Raw genomic sequence first — 21,483 nt, forward strand, 5'->3', positions numbered from 1 at the left:
TACATTTGGACAACTTCAGATATTGATGGTCTGAAGGTTAGCAACCAATTTGTTTGACCTAATAGGTCCATTTGACTTAAAGCTGCACTGCAGGGCTGACTTGACCTGATGCATGCTGGTTAGAAATGTTGTCCAACTTTCGACAACTGTAAAAAGTCAAACACCATCACTCAGTCTCGCTGTGGGAAGTGTGTCCGACTTCACTGCAGTCATTTCCTAGCAGTCAGCAGTAGTTGACGTTTGACCATCAATCAGTTGATCTTGAACACACCTATTGACCTCTCCTTTTGCATATATAGGGCCAAAATTTACTTGGCCCACCTGTTCTCCTGTGTTCAAAACTAAAACTAATAAATATAGTGTAGGTCTGCCATAAAATAGATGAAAAATCCACACACAATTGGAGTATCAAGCACAATACATTGCTAAAAATAAATTACAAAAGTGCTTGAAACACATCTTTAAACATACAAACAAAATACAGTGAAGCAGGGTTTGCAGCTCAGTTTTTAAAGTGCTTACTACAAGGTCTGTAGGAACAAAAGACATTTTATACTGTAGTTATGAGAGTCTGTAGTGCCTCCCGGAGTCTAAAATGGAGCAAAAGTTCAGCTAAAACCAGAAAAAACATCCTCTATTGGCGCATGTTGGGCCATCGTGTTACTAAGACCCTTTATGCTGGTTTTTCCTTTAAGCTGTTACCTGCCTGAATTTTCTGGATTCAGACATGTATTTTTTTTCATTAAAGAATTCAACATTTCATCAAAGCTATTGAGTCTTCCGTAAACAAACAAAATGTTTTTTTTCCTATAACACTGAATTCATTATTCATGTAAGCTAATTCTTACCAAATATTTTTTGTGTGTGTTTTTAATTTGTTTAAATCAATGGCCCCTCGTTCTAGTTTCTTAAGTGTTCTTCATTGTTGTTTATCCATCATGGACAATTCATATTTACTTAGGCTGTATTTTTGAACTCTTGTACGTTTAAACCTTTGAAATAAAGTAAACATTTAACAACATCCCCACCCACCCCCATTAACATACATACAAACAAGGTACTTTCTTTCCAATCATCCACAAAATCTTCTACAAATTGAGCTAAGCTAAATTAAGGAAATAAAACAAAATATAGTAATATTACATTTGTAAAACATATAATCAAAGTAAACATGGCTCATCTCAAATGAATTTAAAAACTCAGATTAATTTGAAATGCAGTAAAACGAGTTTGTGAGTGTGTTGGTGTTCCCGGTCAGGCGCCCTATGGGCACCTAAACCCGCTCCGTGTGTGACGTGTAGGACCTCCTCCTCCGACACACAGCAGCAGTAATGGCGGACTACGACAGCTACGATGAGCGAGACCGGGCCTACGGTAGCTTCGGTGGCGGCAGAGGGTGAGTCTCCGCTCCACACGGCAGCTTCGCCGTGTGCCTCAAACACAAACACCGGCCGGACCGTCGCCGTGTTTCCCGCTGCTGTCCGCCCCGAGCCTCGGTGCAGGGCGACCAGGCCCCAGAGCTCAACCCGCCCGGTGCCTGCTGACCGGGCCGGGTAGGAGCGAGGGAAGGCCGCGGAGAACGGCTGGGAAACACCGCGGTCTCGGAGCTAACATGCTAACAGTTAGCAGGGGGTGGGGGGGTGGGGGGCTAGCTGCGTACTGACAGTGAAACAAACGGACCCATGTGGCGGGGATCGCCCCGGAGCTCGGTGCTAAAATAACGGTAATCTGATTAGTGTTTGGAGGAATGAACCGGTCCCGGTGAGAAGCGGGACGGAGCGGGACAGGAGGCCGCAGCATGTGGAGGTGGTGGCGGAGCTGCAGCTGCAGACTGCCCGCATGGCTGCATCATGTGTCCGCAGCTGCAGATTCATCCACGTAGTAACCGAACAGGAGGCTGTGTATCGATCAGGACGATCGGTTATTGATAGGCTGTGATGTGAGCCGTGAATCCCCGGTGATGTGCTGTTTTCTGAGCTGTTTATTTAACGTGTGTGTGTGTGAGAGAGATGTTGAAGATGAATGAAGCAGATCTGTGGGTTTGTTCAGGACTGCAGCTGCTCAGAGGAGACGAGAATGATTTAGTTTGTTTTTGTTTTCCTCCAGGGTCCATCCAGTCTGCCCCCCCAACACACACAGACCTGAATCCTTTAGAAACACACCTGGACATGATACACTGACCTTTAGGGCTGATACCTGCTGTTATTAACCTGATTAATTCATCTTTATTGATGAATTCTGTGGTAGAAATCAGGAGCTCTGACATCAGAGATCTCTAACTAGAAGGACAGACTGGTAATGATTATTACTGGATCATTTTTAATCAATCACCTGATCAGAGAATCGTCTCAGCTCTTTGTTTACCATCATCAGGACGTCTGCAGCTTCACACTGAATTTCTTCTCCCTCAGAGCCGCAGCTTATTTCCTCAGCAGCTCAAACATTACTAAGTTAGAAGTAGAAGACCTGCAGCTGATTAACTGATAATTATCTTCAGTCGTGTGCAGAGAATTGTCTGATTTGTTGTTCAGTGTCAGGGGTCAGGAGATGAATGGGAGCGGTCCTGAGGTGATGAACAGAGTAAAGAAGCAGGACAATCAAAGAGTGAAGCACTGGTTTAATTCATGTAACAACTGACAAAGGCTTTGTTTTAAAAGATGACTCCCAGAATCATCTCTATATCTCTCTACCAGACTCCATTGAGAAAAACAGTGATTTAACAGGAGCTGCTGGAATACCACTGCCTCCATCTGTTAGTGTGTCTGTGTTACTGTGAGACTTTCAGTGGTGGAAGAAGTAATCAGATACTTTACTGCAGTAAAAGTACCACACAGTAACACAGCACACTAACAGATGGAGGCAGTGGTATTCCAGCAGCTCCTGGTTAAATCCCTGTTTTTGTCAATGGAGTCTGGTGCTGATATATCATGATGCTTCTAGTTGAACAAAAAACGCTCTTACTCTTTAAAAAGCTGTGTCTCTGTAAGAATCCTGTCCATAATGTTGTCAGACACTGAGAAGAACAATCTGAGCCTACGTCCATTTTAGTGCACGTACTTTGACGTGCACATTTTCTCCTTTGGATTACACTGCAGCAGCTGTTTGAGGCTGGTCTCTATCAATCATTTACACCCAAAAACATGGAAAATAAGACCCAGGTCCAAAAACAGCAGCGTTTTCCTTTAAGGAGTCACAAGTTAAAACAGGAAACAGCTGACTTTGTTTATAAAGTTGAATAAAATGTCTCCAGATGTTTTGATGTGTCCCAGTTCACTGTGATGGGAAACAGAGACGCTGACGTCAGAGAATCACAGAGGTTTTGATTGATACATGACCAGTGAATTTTCCTCTGATCAGTCAGTTTGATTCAGAGTCTGAGGTGAAAACTTTGACTCGTGTGTCTTGAGTTTGTCTGCTGAAGTTTATGAGTCGATGTGAATGAGGAGAATGATTCATGTTCGAGTTGAATCATTGAAAAACAGCAGGGTTTGACTCAGACAGCAGGTGTTTGATGACTTAAACCACTACAGCTTTTTACCACAGTGAACTGGACTCTGAGGACCTGGTCAGGTTTTTATAGATCAGTCATTTTATCGGTGTTGAAGCCTCATGCCTCTGAGAGTCCAGCAGGGGGCAGAAGTCCAGCTCCTCTGTGTCGGTCTGACACTTCAATAACATGACGTTCATCCTGACTGTGACTCAGGAGGTAGTTTACCTGCTGGACAGGTGTGTAACAGGAAGTACTCAGCCCTCTTAGTGAAGTAGAAGTACTACAGTACAGGAATACACTTAGAGGTAAAAGTCCTGCAGGTACGCAAGTATCACCAGAAACATCACTATATTTCAATACCAGACTCCATTGACAAAAACAGTGATTTTATTGAGCAGAACACAGGAGCTGCTGCCTCCATCTGTCAGTGTGTCTGTGTTACTGTGAGTACTTTCGGTGGTGGAAGAAGTAATCAGATACTTTTACTGCAGTAAAAGTACCACACAGTAACACAGACACACTAACAGATGGAGGCAGTGGTATTCCAGCAGCTCCTGGTTAAATCCCTGTTTTTGTCAATGGAGTCTGGTATTGATTTAAAGTAATTTTTCTAGTTAAGTAAGAAGGATCTTCCTCTTTAATAAAAAGCTCTGTCTCTGTTGGACTCCTCTCCATAATGTTGTCAGACCCTTGTATCAACAATCTGAGCTGCTTATATGTTCTATTTTTAAAACTGTCTGTACTCCATATCCCATGATCCTCTCTGCCTCCCCCCTCCAGGCCCCGTGGCGGTGGCGGCCCCGGAGGCCCCAGGAAGCAGAAGGAGCTGCCGTCAGAGCCTCCGTTCACGGCGTACGTGGGGAACCTGCCGTTCAACACGGTGCAGGGAGACATCGACATCATCTTCAAAGAGCTCAACATCCGCAGCGTCCGATTGGTCAGAGACAAAGAGACAGACAAGTTCAAAGGTCAGCGGCGTGGAAAAACCAGAATCCTGAGGCTCGGCTCTGTCGTCTCCGTCAGTAAACTCACTCTGACTCTGTTTCTGTCTCCTGCAGGTTTTTGTTATGTCGAGTTTGAAGACTTGGAATCTCTAAAAGAAGCTTTGACGTACGACGGTGCTGTGAGTATCTGAAGCCACATATTTCCTGTTTCCAGCTTCTCACAGGAAGATTTTCTGTTTTTTCTCATTTCATCAGAAACTTAATATTTTTGACTTTTAATCAGACAGAATATGACTTCCACTGTTTACTGTCATTTATAGACAGAATTATTAAGGGTTAGGATTTGTCAAAATTAATAATTGATAGCTGCCGTCTTATTATTATTATTATTTCTTTAACCAGAAACATCTCTATAAATCAACACCAGACTCCATAGAGAAAAACAGGGATTTAACCAGGAGCTGCTGGAATACCACTGCCTCCATCTGTTAGTGTGTCTGTGTTACTGTGTGACTCTCAGTGGAGGAAGAAGTAATCAGATACTTTACTGCAGTAAAAGTACCACACAGTAACACAGACACACTAACAGATGGAGGCAGTGGTATTCCAGCAGCTCCTGTCTCCTGCTCTGTAAACTTCCTGTTTTTTTCATTGGAGTCTGGTGTTGATATATAATGATGTTTTTGGTTAAATTAACAGGATCTATCTCAGTCTGCAGCAGCTTCCTCTGTGTCCACTTGTCTTGTTTTGAGTCTGATGTGACCTCTGACCCCTGCAGTTGCTAGGTGAAAGGTCACTGAGGGTCGACATCGCAGAGGGACGAAGGCAAGAACGAGGAGGCGGCGGCTTCGGCTTCAGGAAAGACGACGGTAGAGGTAGGAACACCTGAAACGGCGACAGGAAGTAGGTCACTAACCTGGTGTGCATTTGATTCGTCCTCTGCTGTCGTCTCCTCCTCCACGTCTGAAGATAAAATCTGACATTTCAAATTTCAGTTAAAGTTAATTTAAATATTTAAAAGCTGTTAAACTGATACAGAGGAGGAGGAGGAGACTCTTCATCCTTCACGCTTCATCCCTCCATCATTTCATCCTCCCTTCCCCTCCTTTCCTTTTCCTCAAACTGGTCCACACACAGGTAACAGGTGACAGGTGACAGGTAACAGGTAACAGGTGACAGGTAACAGGTAACAGGTGACAGGTGACAGGTAACAGGTAACAGGTGACAGGTGACAGGTGACAGGTGACAGGTACAGGTGACAGGTAGCTGAGGTCACCAGGTGTAGAAGTGATCAGTCCGTCTCCTCGTAGAGAATCTACTTCTTCTCTAACATCTCCTCTCTGATTGGCTGATGGATGACTAACAAGCTCCGCCTCTTCAGTGCTGCTCTTCCAGCTCCTTCCAGAAGGAGGCACCGCCACCTCCTCCTCTGTTTCCTCCTCTCCTTGTCTCTTCTCCTCCCTCTCTGTCCTCTTCTTTCTCCTCTCCTCCTCTCCTTATTTCCTCCTCCCCTTGTTTCCTCTCCTCTCTCCCCCCTCCCTCCTCTCGGTGTTAAACTCCCCCCTGTCCTCTGCAGGACGAGGAGGTTCTCGAGGAGCTCCCAGAGGAGGAGGAGGAGGACGTGACTCCCGAGACGAGTTCTACGACCAGCCAGGTGGAGGTGCGCTCAGACAGATCAGCAGCTCAGGTCGGACAGCAGCGGATCCCAGCCGGCCAATCGGAGCGCTGCTGGGCCTTAGCCAATCAGACGGCAGGAAAATGTCTCAAACTAAAACTAATTTAACCAGGAAGAACTGTAACGAGCTAAATTACAAGTAATAATAAACTAAAAAAGGTTAAAGGTTAAAGACCATCAAATTAAAATAATGTTGTTTTTGTGTAACTGTTGCGCCCCCTGTGGGTGGAACGCCACATGACACAGGTGCACAGGTAAACCACCTGGATTCTACTTTTTGTTTTACTCACACAGGTGAAACCTTTAACCCAAAGCTCCGCCTCCTGAGGCTGCTGTACCACACCCTGTTTTTTTTTCTCCTCCCATCATGCCTTTCACCTCAACCATCTCATGCTTATTTGCCGCCTCACAGGATCCAGACACTGCGGGACACCTGAGGGGCGTTTGTCTGCCGACTCACCTGTCCGTTTTGTCTCTGCAGGTTTTAGAGATGATGACTACATGGGAGGGCGGAGTCGAGGCGGTGGCAGTCGCCCCGGTGACAGAAGGGGGGGAGGTGGAGGCATGGGTCGCTACAGAGATGGACCCCCCCGGGGAGGAACGACAGACTTCAGGGAACCGTCTGAAGGTGACATCACTTCCTGTTGTCAGTTGAGTAAACGTTAAATTGTACTGACTTCTCTTTCTGAAAGTACTGACTTCTGTTTGTCTGTTTGTCTGTTTGTTTGTTTGTTTGTTTGTTTGTGTCTCTGCAGAGGAGCGTGCACAGCGGCCTCGGCTGCAGCTGAAGCCTCGGACCGTCTCTGAGCCGCTGAACCAGGTCGCCAACCCGAACTCCGCCATCTTCGGCGGAGCCAAGCCACGAGAGGAGGTGATCTCCAGAGAAAAACCATAAAAGACTGAAGGCCATGAGGGCCAGAGGGAGGGGGAGGGGGAGGGGGTGGTGAGGGAGAGAGGGAGGGGGAGACGGATAGAGAACTTTAACTAGGAAAATCAAAAAAAGAAAGAAAGAAACGCCAACGGGATGAGTTTAAACGCCACAGTTAGCATTCCTTCCTGACAGACAGACAGCGAGTGAGCGGACGCCGCCCTCCTCTTCTTCTTCTACTTCTTCTTCTTCTTCTTCTTCTTCTTCTTCCTGTTTGAGTTCAGTTTGAGCAGAATATTTATTCTTAGTCGGAATAAAGATGAAACACACTCTGACACTGATGAATAATAAACCTGTAAACACAAACACAACAAGCAGCTTGTGAATGCATGTCCAAACTTTGCGTTTCTCTGCCCCGCCCCCCTCACTGCTGCTTACTGTGATGTCATACCCGCTTCGTCCAGTAGCCCCGCCCCCTCTTTCGGCAGGTCAAAGGTCAGCCACCATTTACTCGCCAACAGAAAGAAGCCCAGTGGTTAAACCTGTAAAGTCGTCTTTTATTTTTTTGTATTTTGTAGTCGTTCAGCTGCAGCCCCGCCCCCTCATCCTGATTGGTCGAGTCAGAGATGAACTATTTTTTTCCTTCTTTGCTGTCGCTTGTTGCCGTGGTGACTCATCAATCAGGTTCTCCAACTTTGATCAGAGGAATCTTTTCATATTTTTCTCGGTGTTTGTTGTTTTAATCAGCCTGTTGTCCCGGGTGGGCGGGGTTTAACCTGCGTCAGGACGGACTCTCGACAAGCTCACCCCCCAACCTGCCCCCTCCCCCCCAGACCCCCACCCCTCCTGGTATCTTCACCAGATACCTGAAAACGTTTTCTTAAAATAGACGCTGAATCTATAGATCGATGATGGTCTGATTTCTGTTCCCATGATGCACTGCTGATAGGAGCACCTGTTCAGGTGACGCTTCTGTAGTTGACCAATCCCAATGAATGCTGAGAAGCAGAAGACCAAGTGCTACGTTCACTGTCTGTAGGATTTTCTTCCATTTGGCATCCATTTAACTCTCACATATCGCTGTGTTCAGCTGCTGAGGAAAAAAGGGAAAATCAAATTCAAAATGAAAATCACATTTTTGATTTTTACAAAAAAAAGATGCTGAATGGAGTTTGTAGTTTGTTTTGCTGCAACAATAAACTCCAATCATGGACACGTTTGATTGTGTCCCACACACCCTGAACGCAGCACAGTTTACACAGAGGGGGTGTGGCCTACAGCTACGGCTCCTCTGATAGGTTGTCTCGAGCTGATGAGTAATCTGGATGATGCTGTGATTGGATGTTTTTACGTCGACAGCGCGCTGAACCTGCCCTGTCCAATCAGATTTGAGGCGTTGTCCACACTGAACACAAAAAGAAGTTTCCATTGATCCACACTGAAAACTTCACCTGAAATCATTGATTTGAAAATGGGGAGGGAAAATGACGGGAGGATCGAAAAAACTTAACAAACAGAAACAGTTTTTTTTCTTTTTTCTGTTTAATTCTTAGTTTTTTGTTTCCCTTTAATTATGTTTTATTTTGTCCTGATTCTTTTATGAATTCTCTTCCTCTGCTAATATTTAAGCCAAACCTTTTTTTCACTGTTTAACAACAGAAAAAACAAATTTTAACCAAAAACAAAGGAATCTCGGATGAAAAAGAAGGAAGCAAAAACTGAAAACAGTTTTCCATTTATTCGTTATTAATTTTCTTTTAAATACTTTTTTCTCTCTTCATTCTTTTTCCCATCTCATATTTTTACATCCATTTTTCTGTCTTTAAAGGTGCTTCATGTATATTTTTGCTATTGCTACATAGCTAACGTTAGCACTGACAGCTGTTTACTTCATTCTTTTACTCATCAAGAGCTGTCTCCAGAGGTAGAAAGTAACACCGGTGTTGTTTTGCTTTTATTTCTGTTACTTCTTCTATTGAAGTTAGCATGCTAACAAGCTAGCCCTGGGCTGCCTCGTCTTGTGATACCACTTTGTACCTCAAGAGGTGATAGTTTGTAAATGCTACAATGGCTTAAGCTAATGGCTGTTAATGCTAACGTTGGCTACGTAGTGATAGCAAAAACCTACATGTAGCACCTTTAATTAAATTGCATGGTCTAATATCTGTATTACCACAGCTAAAGATCTTAAAATGATGGCGCCAATACACCTTGACAGAAAAGATAAATCATAAAGAAAACTAATGAGGAAGAAAGAAGTTTCTGTTTTCCCTTTAATCTTTAAGTTTCTTTTCTTTGTTCCTGTTTACTCATGTCTGTTTTCTGACTTCTCACTATTCCATTTATTCCCCATTTTTTGTGGCTCTCCCTCAGGCTCCCGGCTACATTTTTTTACTCAGATAAATTTTGATTGATAGAAAAAGTGTTTAAAGAAGGAAGCAATGAAAGAGAATTTGGGGGGGAAATTTAAGAAAAGGGAAATTAAAAAAGTAAAGAGACAGGATGTAAAAACAATGTACTTCTTCCCTAATTTTATCATTTTTTTCCCCTTTGCTTTTTGCTCCCCATTTTCTCCACCTCTCTTCGCTTTTCCTCCACCTGTCTTTGTTTACAGCACTGACTCATTTAAACCACCTCCTGACATTCTCCCCCTGACCAGACGGTGGCGCTAACACGACGTGTCACCAACCGAAAAGAAGAAAATTTAAAGGTTTTTGTGCTTTTTTTGTTACTTCAATGTGGATCATGTGGAAGTCGAACGCCACCGAGAAAACTCTGTAAAACTGATGAATGAAAGTCAGAATGATTGATTATTGTACAATGACGTCATAGTTTTGGTTTGTAGTTAGCTATAGTCCTCCATCTTTAACCCGTAGGGAAAACTGAACTGACCATGGGCCGTAAACCTGGTCCAGGTCTCTGTGTGTCAGTGTGGGGATCTGGATCAGGTCTGGGTCTGTAGTGGATCAGGTGAACAGGATTTAAACCTTCAGTGTCCTCAGTCTGCGTCGCTTTGAGAACATTTGTGTCGCTGATAAAAACAGTTTTCTTTGTTTTTTCCAGGACATTAAATGGAACAAGTTTTTCTTACTGTACAATAGAAATAAAAAAAACAGCTGTTTTAACTTTTTCTTTTCCAACACTGTTTATGGCAATAAAACTGTATCATCATCGTACATCAACCAGAATGTGTTTAATTTCAGGGTGGGGGGGGGGGGTCGATTCCTCGTTCTGATTTTTATTTTTTCTTCCAAATGAAAGAAGAATAAAGAATAAAGCTCGTTCTGTTCGGCCTCTTGTTTCTCTCTCTTTAGCGTTTATTGCAACTGAATTTATTCTACACGTTGACAGAAAAGATGAAAGAAATCGCAAAGACCTCAGATGGGTTTTCACTTGCACAAGACAGGACTCCAACCTTTGTCTTAACAGATCATTTAAAGGTGCTATATGTACAGTTTTGCTATCGCAACGTAGCGTAGTGTGTTTAGCATCAAACTTTATTCCTTTACATCTCCAGAGGTGGAAAGCAATGCAGTGTTTTACTTCCTGTTCTATCATTGAAGTTAGCATGCTAACCAGTTAGCCCTGCTAGTCTCAGCACTTTCCGATAGTGATTTGCTGCCTCCAGTCTGCCCTGAAGAAGTAGCTCAGAGGACATATTCTAAATCTCTTGTATGTAAGTTTTGCTATTGCTACGTAGCTAACGTTAGTATTAACAGATGTTTATGCAGTGTTCAGCGTCAAATTTTATTCCTTTATTTGTGTCCAGAGGTGGAAAAACAACACCAATGTTTTCCTTCTATTTCTATTACTTCTTTTCTTCTTTAGCATGCTAACCAGCTAGCTTCGGCCTGTTCTGTCTCGTAATACCACTTTGTTCCTCAAGAGGCAATAGTGAGTCACTGTAGTGTTCAGTCATATACAGTCATTTGCAGCAGCAGTTACCCACAGAATCACTTCCTCTTTAGCGATTTTGCTTACAAAATAAAAGTACGAGATTTTTGTAGCAATGCTACACTTCAAGCTAATTGAGAGCTTTTATTCTGAAAAGTTCTGACCCAAGTTGAAAAGATTCTTTTGCTGCACTGATGTGATTTGTAGTATGAAAAAAAACATTCTTGTCTTTTAAACACAAAGATGTTAATGCTAACATTAGCAATGTAGCAATGACAAAAACTTACATACAGCACCTTTAATCATTAAATTACAGATTTTCTTTTTCAGAGTACTTTTACTCCAGTGCTGTACTTAAACACTAAAATGAAAATTCTAATGTTAATCTGACAATAACCTGCTGAAGTGACTTTACAAACTAAATTTAAGGTTAAAGAACTTTGTTTTAACATCTGAAGGTAGAACTCAGTGGAAATGTCTCTTTTTTTATTCTTATGTTTTATGAAACAATAAATGTATTTATAAAACAATCATTAGTTGCAGTTCTATAAACAATAGTTAAACATCAGCTCCATCTCCACCACCTACAACAGTAAAAGGTCTGCTTTAACATTAATGCATCAATAATAATAATTTAATGATAAAAAATATACAATATAGTCTTTTACTTCAGGATCATTTTCAGTGCAAAACTTTTACTCAATATTTTTACAGTGTGGTATTAGTACTTTCTCTGAGTACTTTCTCCACCACTGCTAAAATATGCTAACTTTATTCCCTAAAATATTTTATTTAAAGCCCAAATTTCAGTTTTCTGTTGTAGTAATTGGAGTAAAATATGTGTCATTTGTCCACAAGGTGGTGCTAGAGCAAAATAAATAATCGTCTTAAGTCATGAAGAAGTTGATTGAATAGTTTTTATCCTGCAGTTTGTGAGTTAAAGTGAAGGAATTTGACTTTGAGCAGGTTGATGGATGCAGACCAGGAAGTATGGAGGATAATCAATCGATCCTGAGTTGATTGATCAGACCTCTGTGCTATTGATTCACATTGCGTCTGTTCCAGGAAATAAAGAACCATTAAAATGATACTGAAGCTGTTGTTAAGGTGAAACTGTTGCATCATGCTCCTTTAATTTTGTATTTTTATTTTTATTTTTGGGGGTTAAATAGGAAAAATACAAATGGTTACACTGGCATTTTTTAAACTTCCATACAGGGTGTGTTTAGGTTTGACTTATGCTACTTTTGGGGACAAATTTCAAATTTAAAAACAGTTAATTGCAGACAAACTGCGTCTTCAACTGTGAAAACGCTGACTTTTAGTGAGTAGTTCAGGTAAAATTAAGCCTCTAGGAAATTAAGGTAAATCTATATAACGTCCGCGAAAGTGGCTGAGATCAACCCATGTGTGTGTGTGTGTGTGTGTGTGTGTGTGTGTGTGTGTGTGTGTGTGTGTGTGTGTGTGTGTGTGTGTAGTTGAACTCTTCCTGGTTCAGGTCTGTTGTGATCTCCGGCTTCAGTCTCAGTCGTTATTTCTCCGGTTTCACCCTCAGATCAAACCGCTGACTCACCATGTCAATAAACCAGCAGCCGGACCTTTAAACCACCAGGTTTGTCTGTTAACTAGCAGCGACTCGGTGGTTAGTTAGCCGACTGCTAGCTGTAGGAGCCCTGTCATTAACAGGTAAGACGCTTCGTTATGTTGATAATCCTGCTGGTTAGTCGTGAGTTAACCTGTTAACTCAGTCAGTTTAACCCGGTCTAACTTTGGCTCCGGTTGTCTCCTTTGTTGGTTTGTGTTTGTTAGTTTTGTGTCAGTTTCTTTAAACTTGATCCACTTCACTAACTAGCCTAATGTTAGCCTAGCATGTAGCCTGCTAGCAGCTCAGGGCACTTTCCAGACTCCCAGCGCCAGACTCCGTTCACATATCGTCGAATTTAAAGTCGCCTTGCTCACCGGCAAACGGCTCGTGGTTCTAAAACACAACTTTTTATTTCTTTACGTCTTATGTAGAGACATTTAATCATTCGGCAAACATTTAACACAGAACAACCCTTATTTTAACTGCATGTAAACTTGACTGTGGTTATAGCCCAGCTGTGGTATGCGTTTCGTGTGGAAACAAACACGTCCTGGCTGTACCTCACTTTATTATACCTGATGATTAATTGAATAAAATACATACTATGTGAAACATGACGCCGAATATATCAGAAGGTCTTAGTAATATGTAAAAGCAATTTTTAATTGGTTATTTACTCTATGAATTTCAAACGATGAGAGAAGAACATAAAAATGCTATTTTTCCATATGTAGTTTGGTTCATAGTCGACTGTGCACAAATAAAAGTGGCAAAAGTGTTTAAATTGTTTTAAAACTGGCGGTAACAATGTTGAAGTGTAAAAATACGTTAAGTAAAATATTTTCTGATAAATAAATAAGACTTCATCCACATGCAAACTTGACTGTGGTTAGATAAACAAAGCTGTTCAATACCTGCTCATTTATTAAATAAGAGTCCTGCTTCGTGAAACATAACGCCGAATTATAAGAGGGTGTTCTTAATATGTCAACGTTTATTTTTTGCCAAGTAATTAACATTATAAATGTGAAACGACGAGAAAGGAACATAAAAATGACAGTTTTTAATATGTAGTTGGGTGTGCAGTCAGCTGTGTGCAAAACGAAGGTGAAGGGTAAAGTTTTTAGGTTATTTTTATTGTTAACATCATTTCCGTTTAATATAACAATTTACATTAGATATTGTGTGTCTGAGAACAGAGATTTAGCAGAAGTGCTCAGTTTTATGTAAAAATCTATTTTACAGTTAATTTAGATTATGAGTGTGTGATGAGGAGAGAGGAACATCCACCAAACTCTATGGAGTAGGTCATGTTGTAAACTATGAAGATTCATTTTGTCAGTGAAGGTAACCAAACTCCATTGTAAAAACGCTTGATTTAAGAGAAAGTCCTGCAGTCTGAGAGCTGGTTGTGTATGCAGTATGTGTTAGTAGTGACAGTGTGTACTGTGTTTCACAGGCATGTGGGCGTCCTGCTGTAACTGGTTGTGTATGGACTCGGCTGATGCTGAACAGTCTGGTGGGGGCGAGCGCCGTCACCAGTCCTACACGAACTCAGCCTTCACCAATCAGCCTTCTCCGACCCCACCTGAACACACCTGTAAGGCCTGCGGGGGGCGCTTCGACACACCTGCCAAGAAGGTAACACATGGGACAGACTCATATTGTTATAATAAGAGTCTGACAACATTATGATAGGATTCCTACAGAAATAAAGCTTTTGATTTAAGAGTAAAATCACTACCAGACTCCATTGACAAAAACAGGAATTTTACAGAACAGAACACAGGAGCTGCTGGAATACCACCACCTCCATCTGTTAGTGTGTCTGTGTTACTGTGTGACTTTCAGTGGTGGAAGATACTTTCTTGAAGTGAAAGTACCACACAGTAACACAAACAAACTAACATTTCATATTCCAGCAGCTCCTGTGTTCTGCTTCATAAAATCACTGTTTTTGTCAATGGAGTCTGGTAGTGATATATAGTGATGTTTCTTCCCAGACAAAAAGGAACCTGGGCCTTATGTTTGTTTGTCTAAATGGCTGGTAACAGAAACAGAAACATCACTATATATCACTACCAGACTCCATTGACAAAAACAGTGATTTAGCAGAGATGACCTGTAAACTGTCTGTTCTGTCGTCCAGGTGCAGACATTCCTTCCTCCCTCCAGACATACGAGGTCTTTCCGACTGATCAGTCATGTGAAGTATGAGCCGGGCGGTGTAAACAAAGAATAAAATGTTTAATTTATCTTTTTAAGATGTGGGTTTGCTCCCTCACAGCCTGTAAATGACGTCGGTCAAAGTGTAAACTCAGTCTCTCTGTTTGTGTTTTCACTCCTCTGGAATTTCCCTGTTGTCATCTGTGACTCTGGACGTCTGCAGAGATGTATTGTGGGTAAATCCTTGTTGACTGAGAGAGACTGAAAGACTCATTAAAAGGACAATTAAGAACAATCCTAAACAAGTCCTAAAACCAGGACATAAATTAGCATGTTAGCTCTTCCTGTTCCCTCGTCCCAGAGTCCGTGTGTTTCTGGTTAAATGTCTGAAATAAGGTCTGTGGTTTTAACAAGCTCAAGACATTTTCAGGTTTTATTCTCCGACATAAAATGGGTCAGTAAATCCCCCACTCCTGATGTTTGAAGCTTTGCTAACGAGGACTGATCCCTGTGGGATTCCTGTTTTACTCTTTAAATAAAGAGGACGTTTTTATTCTTAATTCTGACGCACAGTTCAGAAGATATGAGTCAAACCATGACAGGGTTTTTTACAGTAGCAGGAAGGCAAACTCACCAAGTTCCCTTTACTAGATTCTTTTTAAACCGGGCAGCATGAAGCATCTCGTCTGTTTCTGCTGATCAACCTGAGGATGTTTTAGTTGCAGTACCACGAGTGGCCACCGGGAGAAACTGACAGCAGGTGGCTTCCAACCAGGTGTATGTGTTCATGGATGTTGGTGTTGTGGTTCAAACACTCGTCTCTGAGTCTGAAACTAAACAGGAAGTAGCTGAGACAGACAAGATGGCTGCTGCAGGTCCATCCAGCTGCTCTGATGTTCTGTAGTGCAGGACTCTACCTGTCTCTCTCTCTACCTGTCTCTCTCTCTCTCTCTCTCCTCCCTCCCTCTCTCTCCCTGTCTCTCTCTCTCCCTGTCTCTACCTGTCTCTCTCTCTCTCTCTCTCTCTCTCTCTCTCTCTCTACCTGTCTCTCTCTCTACCTGTCTCTCTCTCTACCTGTCTCTACCTGTCTCTCTCTCTCTCTCTCTCCCTCCCTCCTCTCTCTCTCTCTCTACCTGTCTCTCTCTCTCCTCTCTCCTCTCTCTCTCCTCTCTCTCTCTCTCTCTCTCTCCTCCCTCTCTCTCTCTCTCCTGTCTCTCTCTCCTCTCTCTCCTGTCTCTCTCTCTCTCTCTCTCCTGTCTCTCTCTCTCTCTCTCTCTCTCTCTCCTCCCTCTCTCCTCTCTCTCCTCTCTCTCTCTCTCTCTCTCTCTCTCTCTCTCTACCTGTCTGGATCCCTGGCAGGGCCGGAGCTCACAGGTGCCCAGGCACTGAGCTTGGTGCTGGGGGTGCGCTGTGTCTGGCTGCTGCAGAGAGGCTCCAGGTCCTACCTGAAGAGTGATCACCTGACTGCTGATGTCATTATGGAAATAAAGTATCTTTAAAAAATAAAAATCTGTCTCTCTCTACCTGTCTGTCTCTCCACCTGTCTCTCTCTCAGCATGTGTGTGTCGACTGTAAGAAGAACTACTGCAGCCGTTGCTCCGCCCAGCTGGAGCCCCGCCCCCGCCTCTGTCATACCTGTCAGCGTTTTTATGGCAACCTGCTGGAGCGGGCGGAGCTTATGAAGCTGAAGGTGAAGGAGCTGAGAGACTACCTGCACCTGCACGAGGTCTCCACCCACCTGTGCAGAGAGAAGGTGAGGTCACGTGACGCCGCGGCCGCTGACACAGGTAACTGTCGCTCGTTAAACCGCTGTTTCCTGTCTCTCAGGAGGAGCTGGTGGAGCTGGTCCTGGGTCAGCAGTCCTCACCATCCAGCACCTCAGCCCCCGAGACGCCGAGTCCTGACCCTCCCTCTGTGACCTCAGACCCCCCTGACCCGACTCCTCACATTTCCAGCTTGACCCCAGACCCCCCGACACCCGCCCCGATCCTGAACCCCGACCCTCCTGCTGCGCAACCTGAAGCCACGGCCCCTCCTACAGAGACCGCCTCCGCCGAGACCGATGTTCAGGACGACGACCAGGTAGAACCAGAACAGTGTTTTTGAGACTTGGTCTTGTTGAGTCTGGTTCTTGGTCTTGTTAAGTTTGGTTCTGGGTCCTGTGACTGACTCTGTGTCTGTTGTCCTTCTGGTTCAGACCTGGGACCCTGAGGAGGCCCCGGTCTCGGGTCGTAGGGCGTCTCTGTCGGACCTGAACAGTCCGGATGACATCGAGGCTCTGAGCGTCCGACAGCTGAAGGAAATCCTCGCCAGGAACTTCGTCAACTACAAAGGCTGCTGCGAGAAGTGGGAGCTGATGGAGAGAGTGACCCGGCTGTACCAGGACCAGCAGAACCTCCTGGGTGAGTCTCCTGGTCCTGGTGTGTGTTTGAGGAAACAGTTTCCTGATGGTTTGTTTGTCTGAGACTTTAAAGTTTCAGTGTTTTGATTTTTCAGGTTTTCAGTTGATGTTTTAGATGAAACTCAAATAAAAACTGTTGATTTTTTGTTTTTCAGCTGCCAACGCTGTGAACGCCTCAGGTCAGTTTCTCACTGATTTCATTACTGGACATTTGAAGATGTCACCTGACATTTAAAGACTAAACGATTGGTCAGTTAAAAAAAGAAAATAATTGGTAGATAACTTCAGCAGACCTGTTCTTCACAACCATAACCCACTTCAGTCTGACGTCATGATCAACTAAAATCCTGTTTCCTGGTCCAACTTCTCTGAGTCTCTCCTGTTTTCAAGAGTTGTTGCTGAGTCTGTGTTGTTTGAACAGATCTGTGCTAACGTTAGCCAGCTAACCTAGCTAAGGTGCTAATATTAGCTAGGTTAGCTGGCTAACGTTAGCTCAGATCTGTTCTCAGATCTGCTCAAACAACTCAGGACACAGCACTGCAGCATCTTGAAAACAGGAGAGACATAACAAGCGGATATTGTCCCTCATGGTCTTCCGTACGTCTCCCTCTGTCTCCCTCTAGAGTCCGGTGGCGGCGCTGCAGGTCTGGAGGAGAACCTCTGTAAGATCTGCATGGACTCTCCCATCGACTGCGTCCTGCTGGAGTGTGGTCACATGATCACCTGCACCAAGTGTGGCAAGAGGATGAGCGAGTGTCCCATCTGCCGCCAGTACGTCGTCCGAGCCGTCCACGTCTTCAGGTCCTGAACGCACCAAGACTCCAAACCAGGTAAAAACCAGACCGGGTCTGTTTATTTCCTGTGGTCTGGTCTCTGTCTGACCCCCTTCTTCTTCCTCTTGTCTCTGCAGGACCAACTATCCTCAAAGCAATAAACTGCAAACCAATCCTCCTAAAGGGACCCTCTACAGGAACAGAATGCTTTTATTTTGGTAACTCTATTTTTCTAGTGTAAATAAGACGAATGTAAGAAGTGACCTTATCTGACCTTCAGACTGCGGAGCTGCTGTTTGGACTCTGAATGTACGGACTGAGGTGGATCAAGAACCAAGACCCAGGACCCCTCTGTGCCTTCACCACCTTCACTGTTCTTATTTCAACCTGTCGTTTGTTTACAGTCCACAGAGTTTACACTGTAAAAATAAGAGCAGTTAAAACAGCAGGGCGCAGGCTACAGCACCTGTTTTCTGTGAAGCTTTTACTTCCTGCTTTAACTGCATCAAAGTCATGATTGGCTGAACTGTCCTGGTCCTGTTTGGTGTCGGGACCTGCGACGGTTTCCTCCCTCAGACCAAAGCTCCTCTGCCTTCAGATCTCAGCCTTATCTTAAACTTTAAACTGGGTCAGACCAGCAGCCAATCAGAGCCTCACACTGAGTCCCGCCCCTGGCCTCAGGTGATTGGTCAGGAGGTTCAGGTGAACATGTTCACACATTAACATTTGTCATTGTCCCTTCAGATCCTCGATGTCACAAACTGAAAAGAGAGATTTAAACTCAGAACCAGATCAGAACCACAACTCACACAGCGTCTGTCACTGTGTACTTAAAGGAAAACTCTGGTGTTTTTGAACCTTATTTTCCATGTTTTTGGGTGTTAATGATTGAATCTTTGGACTTGCTTCTGTATTTTTAAAGAACAGTTTCTATCTATATCTCTACCAGACTCCATTGACAAAAACAGGGATTTAACCAGGAGCTGCTGGAATACCACTGTTAGTGTGTCTGTGTTACTGTGTGGTATTCCAGCAGCTCCTGTTAAATTCCTGTTTTTGTCAATGGAGTCTGGTAGTGATATATAGAGATGTTTGTGGTTAATTAAACAGGTTCTTACTCTTTAATAAAAAGCTCTGTCTCTGTAGGAATCCTATCATCATGTTGTCAGACTCTTTCATAACAATCGGAGTCTGTCAGAGACAAAAACAAGAACCTTAATGGACGGACTTTGACAAAACAAAGCTCTGTCCTGTTTCAGTTTGTGTACAGTCACAGTTTATAACCAGTTCAACCAAACAGTGATTTTCCCTCCTCTGCTCAGACTGTTTTTATATGAAGAAAAACAACAAGGCCTCATGATATGAAATGATTCAGTAATGTCCCCCGGCTCCCAGTCTTCATGCTAAGCTAACCATGGACCCACTGAGGCCTGGTCCTTTATGTTTGTTCTGAGGGTTTCATGGCTTTACAGATTTTTATATTCTGTGATTTAAAACGTACTATTTTTTTAGGCTGATTCGAGCATTTTATTCACAGTTGTCAGAACCTTTAGGGCAAAACAAGTAGATAATTACAGAAAGGCTTTATGTGAGATAATAAAACAGCAATGATATTTTTATAGGTCAGTAGCTTCCCTCTGAACTTTCCTGGAAACTCATTGTGAGACAAAGTTCTGAGGAAGTTGCTCAGAGTTTATGTGGTTGTGTTGAGTTTAAACACACTACTTCCTGTAACTTAAAGTGGACCTGTCACTGTACTGGACCTCCGTCTTCTTACCTGACTCTGGGAAAAACCAGAGAACAAGAGGATTTACCTGAATCTTGGACCATACCTGTAAAATCTATAGAAACAAAGAGGACGCTTTCCTGAAGATTTATTCTCCTTTACCAGCAGACGTGTCTCTGTCTGTCGCTGAACTGAAACTTCAGTAGTGAAACTCTTTGGTTTGAAGTTGAACTTTGTGTCTTATTATAACTGATTGCACTAATCTGTTGATGCTGAAGAATTTTAACTGATTTGTTTTTTGGTTTAGAGACGAAGACGATGCAGGAGACAGATGTCGTCCTTTTTTGTTTTGTTTTTTTGTTTCTGTGAATCATTATGTTTGATTTTTGCTGTGAATATTTTAGGTTTTCTTGTGAGATGATGGTTGGTGCTTGAGGTGTTTCTGACTTTGGGATCACACAGTTCATCAGTTTTGGGTCGTACATTAGCATCATGCTAGCTCAGCCGTGGTACATTAACTACGATGCACTTTGATTTCTCTGCTACAATATGAGTGAATAACGTGATAATCTCAGCACTGTGAGACATTTATATGATCAAATTCCAGACAGAAACACACCATCCTGTTTTAGCTCTTAGCTTCGTTAGCAACACAGCTGGAGGCTAACGTTAGCATCCAGCATGTTAAAGCGCCGCAGTGTTAGATCCTTCTCAGACATGAAACAATCTAATATTTCCATAAGGACAGATTAAAGTCTTTTCCTTCAGATCCCTCAGATTTAACTTGTGACCCATTGGAGGGGCCCCGAGCCCATGTTGGGAACCTCTGCTTTTAATGACAGAACACTAGCACTGTGTTAATCAGAGTTTGAGACGCTCTGTGACGTGATCTGTTAGAAACAAGAAGCTTTAGTTTTCTGAGTGAACTTTGCTGAATAATTTTGTAATAAAACTGATTTTCTCTCAGACATGAATCTGTTTTTTGTGTCAGTTCTTTCGAACATTTACATTAGAATTAACCACCACACACTGAGATGACTTCACTGTGACTTTATCTGATCTTCTTCCAGCTTTAACACTAACACATTCCCCTAACATGTTCACGTGACCCTTTGTTTGTCAGGTGTCTCCTTTTATTTTATCACAGTGCAGCTTAACTAAGGAAGATGTAAAACAGACAGATCTGTCAGCAGCCCCCCCACCTCCTCTGCAGGCAGAGCACTTTTTAAATAAACCCTATTTTATTAGAAGCTAAATTAACCCCCACAGATTATATGAATCTATATTACAGGAGCTGTTTTAATGAAACTAAGATCCATGCAGTGTTTTCACTTCATTTTCTGAGCTCAGTCTGTTCACACATATAATCAGTCTTGGTGTATTGGTGCCAAACAGTGATGATAGACTTCCTGTGCAGTGTCTGTGTGTGGCCTGTAGGTGGAGCTGTTTCCTCACATTTCTTTACCAAGTAAATGAGGACAAACTGACGTTTGACATTGCACTTTACATCAGCGTTACAGCTGCGTAGTTTAAACGTGTATAAACTGGAAATACTTTGGATCATTGGACATAAACTCTCTCAGTGAGATTTCCTGTTTGGAACCTGATAATTATAAGAGCATAAATAAAACCTGGTGAATTATAAAAACTCCTGCAAATATTTAGTAATGATCATAATAGTAATTGTTATTATTGTTTTTATTTATTTATTATTTATGTTTTTTTGTCTTTCTATTTTTGAATGTGTCGTAATTACATCCCTACATCCTCAGGTTTTATTCTGTGTCCTATTTTAAATTAAACCTTCTTTTATTATTATTTTATATACATATAAATGTTGTATTATTTATTTCTATCGCGTTTGTGTTTCCAAAATAGTGATGTTGATTGGTTGGTTGGTAGAGAGGAGGCGGAGTTTCTGCAAACCTCGGCTGTCCATTGGTTGTATCAGAGGCTGGAGG

At 42.8% G+C, this 21,483-nt stretch overlaps 2 protein-coding genes across 4 annotated transcripts; both read left to right on the forward strand.

Moving 5' to 3' along the window:
• The first annotated feature begins 1,249 nt into the window (after positions 1-1,249).
• eif4h (eukaryotic translation initiation factor 4h) lies at positions 1,250-10,153 on the forward strand. Of its 3 annotated transcripts, XM_018662863.2 has the most exons (8): positions 1,250-1,396; positions 4,271-4,458; positions 4,549-4,613; positions 5,213-5,309; positions 6,011-6,094; positions 6,591-6,737; positions 6,865-6,980; positions 9,592-10,153. In XM_018662863.2, exons 1-8 carry the CDS (start codon positions 1,332-1,334, stop codon positions 9,595-9,597), a joined length of 768 nt encoding a protein of 255 aa, XP_018518379.1. In that variant the 5' UTR covers positions 1,250-1,331; the 3' UTR covers positions 9,598-10,153. The 3 variants fall into 3 exon arrangements, with proteins under 3 accessions (XP_018518379.1, XP_018518381.1, XP_018518378.1); XM_018662865.2 differs by lacking the exon at positions 6,011-6,094; XM_018662862.2 differs by having other exon boundaries at positions 6,865-9,680.
• Positions 10,154-12,326: 2,173 nt separating this feature from the next.
• Positions 12,327-20,496, forward strand: rffl (ring finger and FYVE-like domain containing E3 ubiquitin protein ligase). The gene is made up of 8 exons (XM_018662878.2): positions 12,327-12,557; positions 13,916-14,097; positions 16,178-16,375; positions 16,450-16,704; positions 16,820-17,024; positions 17,179-17,202; positions 17,647-17,853; positions 17,934-20,496. Exons 2-7 carry the CDS (start codon positions 13,918-13,920, stop codon positions 17,829-17,831), a joined length of 1,047 nt encoding a protein of 348 aa, XP_018518394.1. The 5' UTR covers positions 12,327-12,557; positions 13,916-13,917; the 3' UTR covers positions 17,832-17,853; positions 17,934-20,496.
• Positions 20,497-21,483: the final 987 nt, after the last annotated feature.

The sequence above is a fragment of the Lates calcarifer genome, linkage group LG21 (genome assembly GCF_001640805.2).
Source record: "Lates calcarifer isolate ASB-BC8 linkage group LG21, TLL_Latcal_v3, whole genome shotgun sequence".
Lineage (NCBI taxonomy): Eukaryota > Metazoa > Chordata > Actinopteri > Centropomidae > Lates > Lates calcarifer.

Coding starts and splice junctions, on each gene's coding strand:
- eif4h (XM_018662862.2), top strand. CDS start 1,332: ATGGCGGACTACGACAGCTACGATGAGCGAGACCGGGCCTACGGTAGC. Junction 1,397..4,270: donor AGCTTCGGTGGCGGCAGAGG/GTGAGTCTCCGC, acceptor TCCCCCCTCCAG/GCCCCGTGGCGGTGGCGGCC. Junction 6,095..6,590: donor CTACGACCAGCCAGGTGGAG/GTGCGCTCAGAC, acceptor TTGTCTCTGCAG/GTTTTAGAGATGATGACTAC.
- rffl (XM_018662878.2), top strand. CDS start 13,918: ATGTGGGCGTCCTGCTGTAACTGGTTGTGTATGGACTCGGCTGATGCT. Junction 14,098..16,177: donor TCGACACACCTGCCAAGAAG/GTAACACATGGG, acceptor TCTCTCTCTCAG/CATGTGTGTGTCGACTGTAA. Junction 17,203..17,646: donor CAACGCTGTGAACGCCTCAG/GTCAGTTTCTCA, acceptor GTCTCCCTCTAG/AGTCCGGTGGCGGCGCTGCA.